The sequence below is a fragment of the Protopterus annectens genome, chromosome 8.part0 (assembly GCF_019279795.1).
Source record: "Protopterus annectens isolate FY-2018-M chromosome 8.part0, PAN1.0, whole genome shotgun sequence".
Classification (NCBI taxonomy): Eukaryota; Metazoa; Chordata; order Ceratodontiformes; family Protopteridae; genus Protopterus; species Protopterus annectens.
This window is the reverse complement of record NC_056741.1, coordinates 1,659,193,720-1,659,206,540: the sequence shown is the minus strand read 5'-3', so window position 1 is coordinate 1,659,206,540 and position 12,821 is coordinate 1,659,193,720. Positions and strand designations below refer to the sequence as shown.

At 42.4% G+C, this 12,821-nt stretch overlaps 1 protein-coding gene across 2 annotated transcripts in view; it reads left to right on the top strand.

Moving 5' to 3' along the window:
- VSIG2 (V-set and immunoglobulin domain containing 2) overlaps window positions 1-12,606 on the top strand; it is an 879,569-nt gene extending 866,963 nt beyond the window's left edge. For both annotated transcript variants that reach the window (XM_044081180.1, XM_044081181.1), the window contains exons 6-7: window positions 1-95; window positions 11,254-12,606. The exon at window positions 1-95 is cut by the window's left edge and continues 44 nt beyond it. In XM_044081180.1, the coding sequence (XP_043937115.1) occupies window positions 1-95; window positions 11,254-11,383 (225 nt within the window). In that variant the 3' untranslated portion in view covers window positions 11,384-12,606. The remainder of the gene's footprint in view (window positions 96-11,253) is intronic.
- Window positions 12,607-12,821: the final 215 nt, after the last annotated feature.

The following is a 12,821-nucleotide window of genomic DNA, read 5'->3' as shown; positions in this document are numbered from 1 at the left end:
ATCCTGGGTTTGCTTCTCATTGGGGGAGGAGTGGGCTATTACGTCTGGTACAAGAAAAAGCAGCCTAAAGTTCCTAATGTTGGTTATAACATAAGGTTAGTAAACATACTGATTAGAGTCTCTTGCATAATTCATTTACAAGTGGTAAATACATAATCATTTAGAGTACATGAACAGCTTCAGATTATAAAACAGCAGAGGCTGAACCTTTGTTTTCTGCACCTGAGCACATCTTACTGCACTGCTAAGGTGGTGCTTTATCCTCTACATACTCTGCTTGGCAGCTAGTTTATGGTGGGGAAGCATAAAACCCTGAGTATGTCCAAGGAGAGGTCAGTTCCTTTAGTGGCCTAGAGCAGGTGGTAGAATTAGAGAACTGACAAGGTAATGCCTATTCACTTCTCTCAATGTGGGGGGTGGAGGCATATGTCTGGAGTGCACACTGCATGCTAGATTCCTTGGCAGAGTCTGCAGGGCACTTGGAGGTACTTAGAAGGAAAGGGGCTTTGAGGGTTAAATGACTTGAGAAAGTGTCTGCCAGTTGTGCTCCCTCGATGGTCGATGTCTGTGGGTATGCATATGGGGGATAGAGTATTCTAATACTTGGAAAATGCAACTCCCCTGAGATATGACAGCACCAACCTGCCTCCATCGACAGTAATCTAAATGGCAAACAATGGGTTAAAAGACAGAGGAGAAGCACAATGAAAGATGGTTAGAAGGGGATTCAGCAAAAAAATATTCTGCTTGACTCTATAATTCTTCTCCTCACCCAGTCTGTCGTTGGGCCAGTGCTTGTCACATAAGGTAATCCTTCTAACCCTGGGCTATGTCTCATGTTGCTTAATGGTGTCTTGGTATGTTTGTAAGCCAGGCATTATTGTTCTACAAGTTATTTGATTGTAACATCACAGACATCTGTAGTAAATCCCCATTAATTACAGTATCCCAAGCCATTTCTTGTCTCTTTTGACTTTATAACACAGCACTATCTCCTTCTGTACTGTATCTGTTTACCAGGCAGCAGCTTTATCTTCAGTCCGACTTATCACATTATGTCCTTTCCTACATGCATGCTTATCTCATATTCTATTTCTTAAAGAAGTCTTTGTCTTTGTTTAGAAAGCCCTATAAACAGCTTTAAGTGGGTTTTTGCCATGCTGTGAACACTCGCTGTCAGCCTTTAAACCTGTTGCTGCGATTCATATTCTTTACATACAGCCACTACTGTTTCCCTGCTCATGCTAGTCCATACTGGACTTCTGATCACACCATCAGCTCACTTCTTTAAGTGTCTCCCTTCCTTATACTGCATTCTGCACCCCCAAAATCCTCCACTTCCATTGTATAATGACTTCATCCTGATTCTATGTCCACCTGTTAACTTGCTCTGGCCTTACATCATGATCCAGCGTATGTTATTATTTTCATCAAGTTAATCCATATGTCATGTAGCCAAGCATTTTGAATCATATTGCAGTGGCTACTGTCCTGTAATCCGCCTTCTTTCTGCCTCTGTATACCCTGACCCCTGTTTAATGTTTACCCAGTCTTCTGTTTTCAGTGTATAACCTAGTATCAGTCTCAGTCCATAAATGCATAACTGTCTTACTCTGTAAGCCAGTCCCTCTCCAGTGATCTGTTTCTCATTCTAATTCAGCATCTATTTCACTGTAGACCTCAGAATATCCACTTCAAAAATATTTAAAAAATAAAATCACAAGAAAGAGATGGGTTTTGCCAAGTGAAAACTGGGTTACCTTCACAGATTTCCAAAGCTTGTGTAAGCAGACATAGAAATATAGTAAATAATACAGTGCCCTCCTATATAGTTTTTTCTTACATGGGATGTCAGTAGTTCCTAATAGAAATTTAATATATGTAACCCATGGTCGATACAATGCCATCAAATTTGTTCTAGAGAGGAATCAGTCTATGGAAATGTGGGGCATTATCCACTGCCACTCAAGAACCTAATAGGGTATGTAAGTAGACTGTGTATATCATGTTGGCTGTTAGTTAGATGTAAAAAACATATTCTAACATAATGCATGCTCCCTTTGGACCAAGGCTAAATCACTGTGGCCAGCAGAATTCTAGGTGTGTCTTCTTACCCCATAAAAGAAAAATGAAACAAATGCCCTCTTTACTTCCTTTAAACTTTCCAAAGTAGATGGAAATAGCATTTGTTGAACAATAAAAATAAAGACAACAAAAGCATCTTTGCTATGGTGCTCTGGCCTAACATTGAGCAGGAGTAGTTCTTTAAGACCATATTTATTTGGTGAAAACATAATTGGTGATTATCCTTTGGCATGTGCCACACAATTTCCTTATATCATATTTCTGCCAACATTAATGAATTACTACATGAATTTTCATCCATTGGAGCAGATAAAGGAATGCCCATTTGAAAAAATCAGATGTTAAATAAGCTGCTATATATGATAATCTTAGAGTGCTGTGCTCATCTTTTAAAATCAGGTGAATTGCAGGCACCTCATGAGCATAACGTTTTGCTAATACTAATGAATTCTTAACATATGTAATATGTGTAAAATTGCAGTTACTCTAGAATAGACCTTGAAGTCCCTGATGCAATAGAACTAAAGGAGATTTAATGCCACTATGAATAATATAGTTGCGGAGGACACCTTTCTCACTCTTGTGAGTAGCTGAAGAAAATAAAGATTGTCTTTCATTTATTACAAAAGTCCTATAAACTGAGAAATAACAACGTACGACTCAATGTTATATGGATTTTCTTTATTTAGACCTGTCCAAAGCCTTTGTTACCAGTCTACTTAAAGAGATATTTTGCACAGTCTCCAGTATATGGTTAGATGGATTACACACTGGTTGTCATGGAAATGAAGAGTTGAGTGCCCTGATTACTTTTCAAAATGGTTAACTTCTGCAAAACTGTACCGCAGTTTTATTTTATTTATTTAGTTTTTATTTTCTGCTTCCCAAGAAAATGCGACCTGCAAGATATCATGTTTTTTTAACTTGCTCCTCTCGAGGCACTATACAGTTGTCAAGTTGTTGGCCCAGGTTTCACACCCATGTAGCCCCCAGATCCCCAATTGCTCTTTTCCAGGTATTCTCAGTGTAACCTTTGCTGGTGGGCCCCTACTCATTTTGAAGACGACCTTGATGGTAACATGTGTAGTTTCAGGGACTGTAGCATCCCCACGGAGTTGCTTGTATGGACTCAGGAGACATGATTCTTATAGCTGCCAGTCAACGTCCCAAGCTTTAGAAGTGGCTAGTACAGTGATGTCAGAGACATTATCACTATCACTTTGTAATATAATTGGATAAACTGTGAGACTTCTGGTCTCCACCAGATGTTGCAAAGCATTAGGTTTTACCAAACCCTACTCCTGGGATAGGAGAACTGGTCATCAAATGCTTCTTCCCATCTCACCCCCATTTGGCTGTAATGATGACTAAAGTACATTCCTGAACTTGGATCACTGGTGGTACAAATGGACATCCTACCTCTGTGCCATCTGTCCAACTGCAGGACTGCTTTATAGTGAAGACTACAAAAGTGGCAGCTTTAAACCAAGATGAGACAAAAACAACTTAAATTGTTATGCAAACAGCAGTAAATGGGCATTGAATTCCATACTGAATGGGATGGGTTATAGGACTGGGATAGTACATCTGCATTCGAGTGACCCAGGGAATTCCTTCTGAAGCAGTTGGAGTACAACTGAATTACTTTCATGCAAAACAAATAATAGAAGGGTGCTGAGAGGGGCAGTTCTTGGTTGAGACAGATGGCTTTACATACTCACACTGATCCACAAGTGCAACTGACCTGTCATGGCACCAGGACAACAGTAATTCTAGAAGACTAAAGTGCTGCTGCAGGTCTCAGACAAACACGGTAGGTGTATCCTAGGCAATAGAAAAGCAGACAAGGCTTTCTGGGTGTGGGTGTGCCAGGGAGTACTGCAGGCCATCATTGTTATGGTTGGTTATAATGGGATGGTGGTGCAGATGTGTCACAGGATCACTGATATATCATTTTCCATGACAACACTAAGGCTAAGGGATAAAAGAGGGATAAACTAACCACTGAGGGCAGACCCCCCCCAGCAGAATGGCAGCTCAAGGACCCTACAGAATTTCTGGTATCCCTCACAGGTTCATAGGTAGTTACTAGACATGTAATCTAGTAGTCAAAGCAAGAAGACCCTAATAACCAGTGGTGGACTGGATGTGAGAGCTGTAATGGTGATTATGGCTTGCGTGTCCATAGGGGATGTACCAGGTGAGTAGGAGCACATACCATGCTTGCTAGAATACTGCCCACCACTTCTGCCTGGTTTACTGAGACATGTCTATATCACACAGGGACAGCAGGGCTACAATAGACAAAACCTGTGCCACAAGTTAGATATTTGCCCATAGGCCATGTATATTCTTTGCATGTAACAGTCTGTTTGCCATGTGGAGGTGGTAGCCACACATATGTACCACTGGTAAGTTATTTGCATTCATTGACAGGTTCCCCTTGAAAAAGATCCAGCTCAACAAAGTCAACAAATTTCTCAGGTCATTGCATGTCACGAGGCTGACGATGATGACATTATGTACCTGTCACAGTCTGAGGGCACAGTGACACTGTCAGCAAAATTAGCAGAGGTGGGCACACTCCCCCTCTGCTACAGCTGAAGGGAATAAGGTACAGGATGCATATCCAGCATTACCTTATTTTTTACATAAGTAATCCTGAACTTGCCAGCCTCACCAGTGAAACACATTCAGTACAAAGGTATGACCATACTGCCTTTGAGATGCATGAGTGTGCACGGGCATGCACACACACACACACACACACACACACACACACACACACACACACACACACACACACACACACACACACACACACACGCACACACACGCACACACACACACACACACACACACACACACACACACACACACACACACACACACACACACACACACACACACACACAGTCTTAGTGAGAGTTGTGTAGCTGGCAGTCAGCACCATACTGACAACATTTTCTCTGACCTGGTTGTTACCGTGGCATCCATTAACAGATGTGCATGGTTGCAGTCCAGGTACAGTCGGATACTAATCAAACCATGTCAGTGCTGCTCACTGTGCTAGATGATCTTCGGGGACTTAGTACTGTGATATATTCTGCACCATAGTTAGAATGACACTGTGTATAGAAACCTGAAGCAAATTTGCCTTTTAGGGCAGTGATGTCCCACTTGACAGCCATTAATGTGTCCCTGCAGCTGCGTGAAACTGGCCAGCATGGTCATGTTAGGGGACAACTACATACTACAGAAGTGCACAGCATGTTAACACAGATTGCACATACCCACACACACACACACACACACACACACACACACACACACACACACACACACACACACACACACACACACTCTGTTCCAAAGATGGCCAGACAGTCCATGGCTGACTCCTCCCCTGGCTGTGGATGCTCAACTCACTTGGACATATTCACCCATTTGGCTGCACTGTGGTTTATACTCTGAGCTGTGGATGTCCTCATGGATGTGGCAGAGCCTTGCCTGTCTCCACTGTAGACAAATCTCACTGGGCAACTCATTTGGAGTCCAGCAGTTCAATGCTAGTCCAATCCTATGTAGCCTAACCACAAGTAACACTACCCAGGCCCAAATACAGTGAAATGGATGCCTTTATTCTAATATAACCATGCAGTGGTGGCCATAGTGACCCGCTATATATGCAGCCAGTGTGATATACTGTCCCATGGACTAGCTGTCTCCACATCTGGCACTGCAAAGCCACATAACACACACAGACAGTATTTTACCCTTGTAAGCTCCACCCCATCACTGGAGGATGTGATTCCTGACAAACTAACACTCTGTAGCCATGTGCATTTTTTCCACAGGCACCACCCATGACCCTTCCATTTATGCTAGCATTACTGTCCCCTGTAACTGTGATTGCACTTGTGCAAATGCTGATAACTGCACTGTCCCACCCCTCTGATTAATATAGGTACAGTAATGTCTGATCCTCAGCATTGGTGGTCAGTGCACATTAATGCATAGGTTGTGTGTGAATGAATGTATCCATTTTGCTTTCCTTTTATCTTGTCACAGTCTGTAGTTGTGGGCCAGATGCCATCTCTGTATTGCACCCACCACTTCCTCACATGATGGCCAGCTGCAGCCATTTCCTCTGACTACCTAGCTGCTCTTCTACTGCATCCAGAGGTATGCCAGCCATTGCCACAGGCTCTGCTTCATGTAACTGTTTTCATAGCACAACATTATATACACATGGTGCAGACCACAAACATCTAACATCAGGTCTCTGAGGCATACTGTAGTGTGCCATTAGATGTCCCCAGGTAGACGAAGCAAGACTTAAGTGAATCAAACGTCCACAATCAATGATATTCTGTGTCTCTGGCTTTGCATTGCTGTAGTGCTGTGCTTGAGTACCTTGTTTCCCATTGGCCCTTTTTTTTTCAATTATAAAGGAATTCCCAATACTATTCTAGCATGTCCAAAGGTCAGTTGTCAATCTCCTCTCCGGTCCAGCTGGTGAATCTGGGAATCTTGAGGCAATGTTACAACTGTCTCATGTACACAGACAACCCTCTCCTCCTCCCAACAAATTCTAACACATGTGAGAGATGCAACCATATAGACAAACTGGAGGCTAAGCTCTCCCAACTCAGTACTGGCGAAACCTGTCAGGAAGAGAAGGAAACAACACTCACTACAATTCCAGTCTCACATAGACCTACCATGACAGCAAACCAAACACATAAACACACAAAAACATACTCGGAGGCTCTAAATAAAAATCTGCCTAAGCAGCAGAGACCTCCAAAGCAGACACCCAAGCAATCGCTACCCCAAAACAAAACACGTGCAACACATAGCTCACAAAGCCAGTGTGCCGAACAGTCACAGCCCTTAAGGCTAAACAACACACCTGATACACTTGTAATAGGTGACTCTATCATCAGGCACACTGACGTCCCACTCACCAGGCTAAACAAGGAGAAGGTCACGGTGAGCTGCCTGTCGGGTGCTAGGATCCGCCACATAACACAAGCACTCAGGACACTCCAAGGCAAGTACAAATATGACTCAGTCATTGTCCATGCTGCTGTGAATGACATGAGACGTACCTCCCTGGACTACATGAAAAGAGACATAGAGGAGCGCTCTGAGCATGTGGCCCAGGCCAGTATGACCCTTAACTTGAGTAGCATCTTACCCTCACCAAGAATGATGCCACAATATGAAGACAAGATGATCAATTTCAACAATTGGCTTAAGCATTGGTGTCATTCAAAGGGGATCCAACGCCTGTCAGCCTGGGATGACATGCTCGACAGGCCATGATGCTTTGCTAGGGACGGCTTGCACCTGTCACCCCTGGGCTTTTGGATATTGGCAAAGGCTCTTGCTACCCCCGTAGTGCCTTTTTTAGGCAAGGCTCAAAAGACAAACCCACCTCCATAGGTATCACAAGGGATAAGAAACTAAGAGTAATGCTACTCAATGCCAGAAGTCTAAACCTCAAGATGCATGCACTCGAAACTCTCCTTAACATGGAGAACATTGATATCTGTGCAGTAACAGAAACCTGGTTTAAGGCTCCCGAGAGCACTCCAGCACTACCAGGTTATACCTCATACCATGCTTTTCGGCCCCAAAACTTGGACCGAACCAGAAAAGGAGGGGGAGTGTCAATATTCGTCAAAGATACCCACACCTCCAGGTTGGTGGCACAGCACGAAGCATCAGAGACTATCCATGTGCAACTAACAGTGGGTAAAACTGTCTTCCAGTTTATAGCCTGCTACAGACCACCCTCCCAAACCCAGGAACCCCACTTGGCCTTCCTGAGAACACTGGAAAATATGAAGGTCTCTCCAAACACCATTATATTGGACGACTTCAACTACCCAAACATAGACTGGGAGCATTACTCTAGCTCCAACACCCTAGCTCAAAGGTTCCTAGAATTTATAAACTCAAATGCTATGGAACAACTTGTTACCACTCCCACAAGAGGGGAAAACATACTGGACCTGATCATTATCAACATGGTCCAGACCAGAAGTGTATCCCTCACTGGTAAGATCAGACCATAAACTAATCTCACTGGATATTCACATCCCGACCCCACCCCCTGCCCAGAAAACCACAGTGAAAAACTTCTCTAAAGCAAATTTCACACTCCTCAAAACTGAGGTGGAATCCTTCAAAGCCCCTGGGCCTGTGGAAAATACGGCCCAGACCGCAGAATTCTTTATAAACGCATTCTATGAACACCTTCAGGAATGCATGGATCATGCAATCCCAAATAAAACCAAGACCCAATCCTCCAAAGGCAGACTTCCTGTCTGGTGGACCCCAGCCATAAACAAACTATACAATAGAAGGAGGAAGCTACTACATGATAGAGCAAAATCCCAAAAAGGGAAGGCATCTCTGATCAGTGTTAGCAAAAAACTACGGGCACTCATAAAATCATCTAAGGCCAGCTTCGAGAGAAAAATTGCACAGGACACTATGGATAATCACAAGGCTTTCCTTAGTTATGTTAGGAACCTGGGTGGGAATTCCCAGATATGCTCAGAATTAGTCCAAAATGACAAAAAATACACCGAACCCACAGACATTGAACATCCTAGCTGACAGGTTCAGCACAAACTTCTCCCCCCCTCCCCACCAAAAGGGCAAATATCTATCCCATCAGAGTGCTGCCCCCCTGACATCTCAGATGCTCAGGTAAGAGCCGCCCTCTCCAAAGCAAAAAACACAGCATCAATGGGACCAGATGGTGTCCCGGGCTGCATCCTACATGAACTCCAAGAAGAGCTAAACCCAAACATAAAACTACTGTTCAATCTCAGCCTTACCACAGGATATGTACCCAAAGAGTGGCGTACAGCAACAGTGGTCCCTCTCCACAAAGGTGGTGCCTCAACGGATCCTGGAAACTATCGCCCCATAAGCCTGACTAGCTTGGTCTGCAAAGCTATGGAAAGGATCATCATGGACCTCATAAAAAAAGATATTGGGGACCTACAGACACTGGATCCTACCCAGTTTGGCTTTGTTAAGGGCAGATCCTGCCTCTTAAACCTGGTCGATTTCTTTGAAACAGTCACCAAGGCCATTGACGAGGGGAAGATGGTCCACACAGCCTACCTGGACCTCGCAGAAGCCTTCGATACAATACCTCACTCGGGCATTATAGATAAGCTCACCAGCTTAAATATAAACCCCTATGTCACTAGATGGGTTGCAAACTGGCTCAAGGACAGAACCCACATGGTTAGAATTGCTGGAGCCATGTCAGACTCCAAACTAGTTACAAGTGGCATCCCACGAGGCTCAGTCCTGGGACCTCTCTTGTTTGGTATATATTTCTCGGAGGTACAGGCCAACACAGAAAGACTGTGGCTGACCAAGTTCGCAGATGACTGCAAACTTGGCGTTATAATCGACTCTCCAGCCGACACAAGCATCCTCCAAAAGGGCCTCATAGAAACAGACAACTGGTGCCAGAGCCATGGCCTCAAGCTAAACGCCAAAAAGTGTATAGTCATCCCCTTTGGCAAAAACAAAGTGCCCACAAATTACCACATAGGTGGTGATCCATTAAGTACAGAAGAAGTAATTAGGGACCTGGGGACCCAAGTTGATAGCAATCTCTCATTTGACAACCACGTGGCCAAAGTGGTTAGAAAAACATTTTATATAGCCCGCCTAATCATGAAGGGATTCACATCTAGATCAGGGGAGGTCATCGTGCCTCTTTACTCATCCCTCATCAGGCCCATAATTGAGTACAATGCCCCTTTTGGGATGTACCTTACCAGACACCTGCAGCAACTGGAAAGACCCCAAAAGTACCTCACCAAGAGGATCAAAGGGCTCAAACAGATGCCATATGCTGCCCAGTTAAAGAAACTCCAGTTCTACTCAGTGGCATACCGCCTGCTCACAGGCGATCTGTGCCTGACGTATAAAGCCATGTCCAACCCAAAATTAATGGACATGCTGCACCTCAGAAAATCCAAATCCCATCGAGCTAAGCGCTCAAGAGACTTGAACCTCAGCACTGAAATAAATAGGACATGCTGGAGGGACAGATTCATAACCCAGAGGCTCCCTTCACTCTGGAATAAAATCCCAGTCCAGGTTAGGCAGAGTCCCTCATTGACTCTTTTCAAGAGGAATCTTGATGAGTGGATGGGGGATCATAGGTTTACCCCGGGTATCACTTCTGTGTCACTGAAGCACAGTATACTAACCTCGAAAAAGGGCATAGCAAAATTAATTTAAAATGGGTGGCGAAAGCAAAACACACTCTGGCTAGGCTTATAAATGCCCTAGGGCAGATAGCCTAGTATGAACCTATGAACCTATGAACCTATGTATGCTTTTTCTTCCATGTTCCCAGGCTGCAGATGAAGGGAGGGGCGTCAGCCATGGCTACAGGGCATATCCAGCATCACCTGCAACACACAGCGACAAACACCATTATGAGTCATCTGGTAGTTATTATGTTCCTGCAACTGGACCTTTCTAGCCTCTATAATTGCCAACATGTCCACCTACTGATTAAATGCCCATGTGGAATTCCCCCCTGTATGGAAAGCTAGTATAAGTTGGTTTTGTTCTAGGTGCGGGAATCATAAGAACTTCCTAGATAGTGCACAGATATGTTGTTTATATTCCCATGTGCATACACCTGACAGCTGATGGAGTGGAAAGCCTTGAAAGCGTTCAGACTGATATATTAGACATCAGCTGTTGATGGTGGCCCTTGATAAAAATGTGGGTGAAGCTAGTGGTCCTTAGTTTATCTTTGAAGTGGGTTATGTTGTAGAATGTCCATGTAGAGGGTTCTCTCTCCTGCAGTCCATAGAAGCCAAATATTCTCATCTGCATTTTAGGTGCTAGGTGATACTTTAGCAATGTGTTTTTTTTTTTTTTTTTTTAAACCTAGTCCAAAAATAGGCTTCATAAGTGTCAATGCTCCTTGCTCATGTCATCTGAGAAAGTAACAAAAAGTAAATAAGTAATAAAATGCAGTATCTGCTACTTGCTGTTTGTTTCCTTAATTTCTACAGAGCTGCCTGGTAAGCCAGCTTTTCATGCATGCTCATTGTGTGGTATTCATTGAATATTTTAAATATTTTGTCATTTTCTCCATTTTAGTGAGGATGCTAATGCTCCACAAGTTAATCTTCTGAACGAACAAAAACTTCCTGCATCGCTTCATGAAAAGTCCAACAACACTCACAATTCCATCAGCACTGTCAGATCTGAATTTAATATTCTAGTATGAGCAGCAAATTGAATGTGCTTTTTTAATCTAAAAATCAAATTAATTCTCATATCATTGGGATATTTTTGCTGTTACTGTTGTTGCTAGAATAAGGTTAGTAGAGTAACTGTGTCTGTATAGTTTGTTTTTATTTGCATTCACTTTTATAGAAACTAAAACTACAAATAGAATTTTCTAAAAATAACATTGTAAATCATTTAGACATAATGAAAATATTAGTTTCATAACTGCTTAATAAAGTGAACACCCTTTAAGGGATTAGTATAATTAGTGAGTTACTAATGAGGAATCAGATTTCTGTTCCTTAAGTTCACCAGATTTCTGATATCATTACTTCTATACTGCTACATATATTCACCCGATTTTTGCAACTAAGCATACAAGTCAAATTTCTGAAGTGGCTAGTGGTTGCATGCATGATGTCTTTTTAAGTCACTTGTTCCTTCTCCCTAGGCTAGGCATGCCAACCTGTGAACATTGTTTATCATTAAGAGTTCACTACGGGCTCTATGTATTGGCCTCCTTGTCACTAAGGCATCTTCAATTTAGATAAGTTGTTTACTTTTCTTAGTTTTATTACTAAGTGTATCATTGAACTGAAAGTCTGTTAGAGTGACTCAGTTGATTAAAGTAACAAGGAATGGCCTACTGAGACACAAATGCTCCAGTTCCAAGTATATGTCTGCTGCGTAAGTAAAATGTCTTCTGTAACCTGGTCAGGAACACACAGCATGTAAGTGGCTGCTGTTGAAAATCAAATTGCGGTTTCCATATTTACAACCCAATTTCTTATCTTCTGGACAATATAGCTTCATAATGATTTTGAAAGAATATTTAGAGAATACATAATATATAAAGGTACTGCAGTGTTGCCTGAGCCATAAATGATGTAATTTTGCAGAGCAGAGCTCATTGTAATCTTAAAATGAAGTGGACTTACTTTAGTAATCTGCTTTCCTTACACTACCTGTTTATTACATTGATTATCAGAAGCCTCCACCTCCTTTGTAGCAGCACTTTATGCTTGTGGGCATTAAGTACAGATGGTATTGTCTATCTTTTACCAAACATGTACACAGTGCTAGCACATAGTATATAAGTTATGTACACGAGAAGTAAAATACATACCGTCCACTGTCTCACATCTGCATCTCTCTCACTATATATATATATATATATATATATATATATATATATATATATATATATACACACACACACACACACACACACACACACACACACACACACACATACATATACATATGTACATTCAAACCACATATAAATATAATAAATAGGGAATAAAAGTCTTACCAAAGGGGTTTGCATAAATCTGAAAAAAAAAATCTTTGGAGAAGATATTATTCAAAATCACTAGTAAAATATTATTACCTCAACACTTTTTAAACATTTAGAATTTTGTAGGACTTTTGTT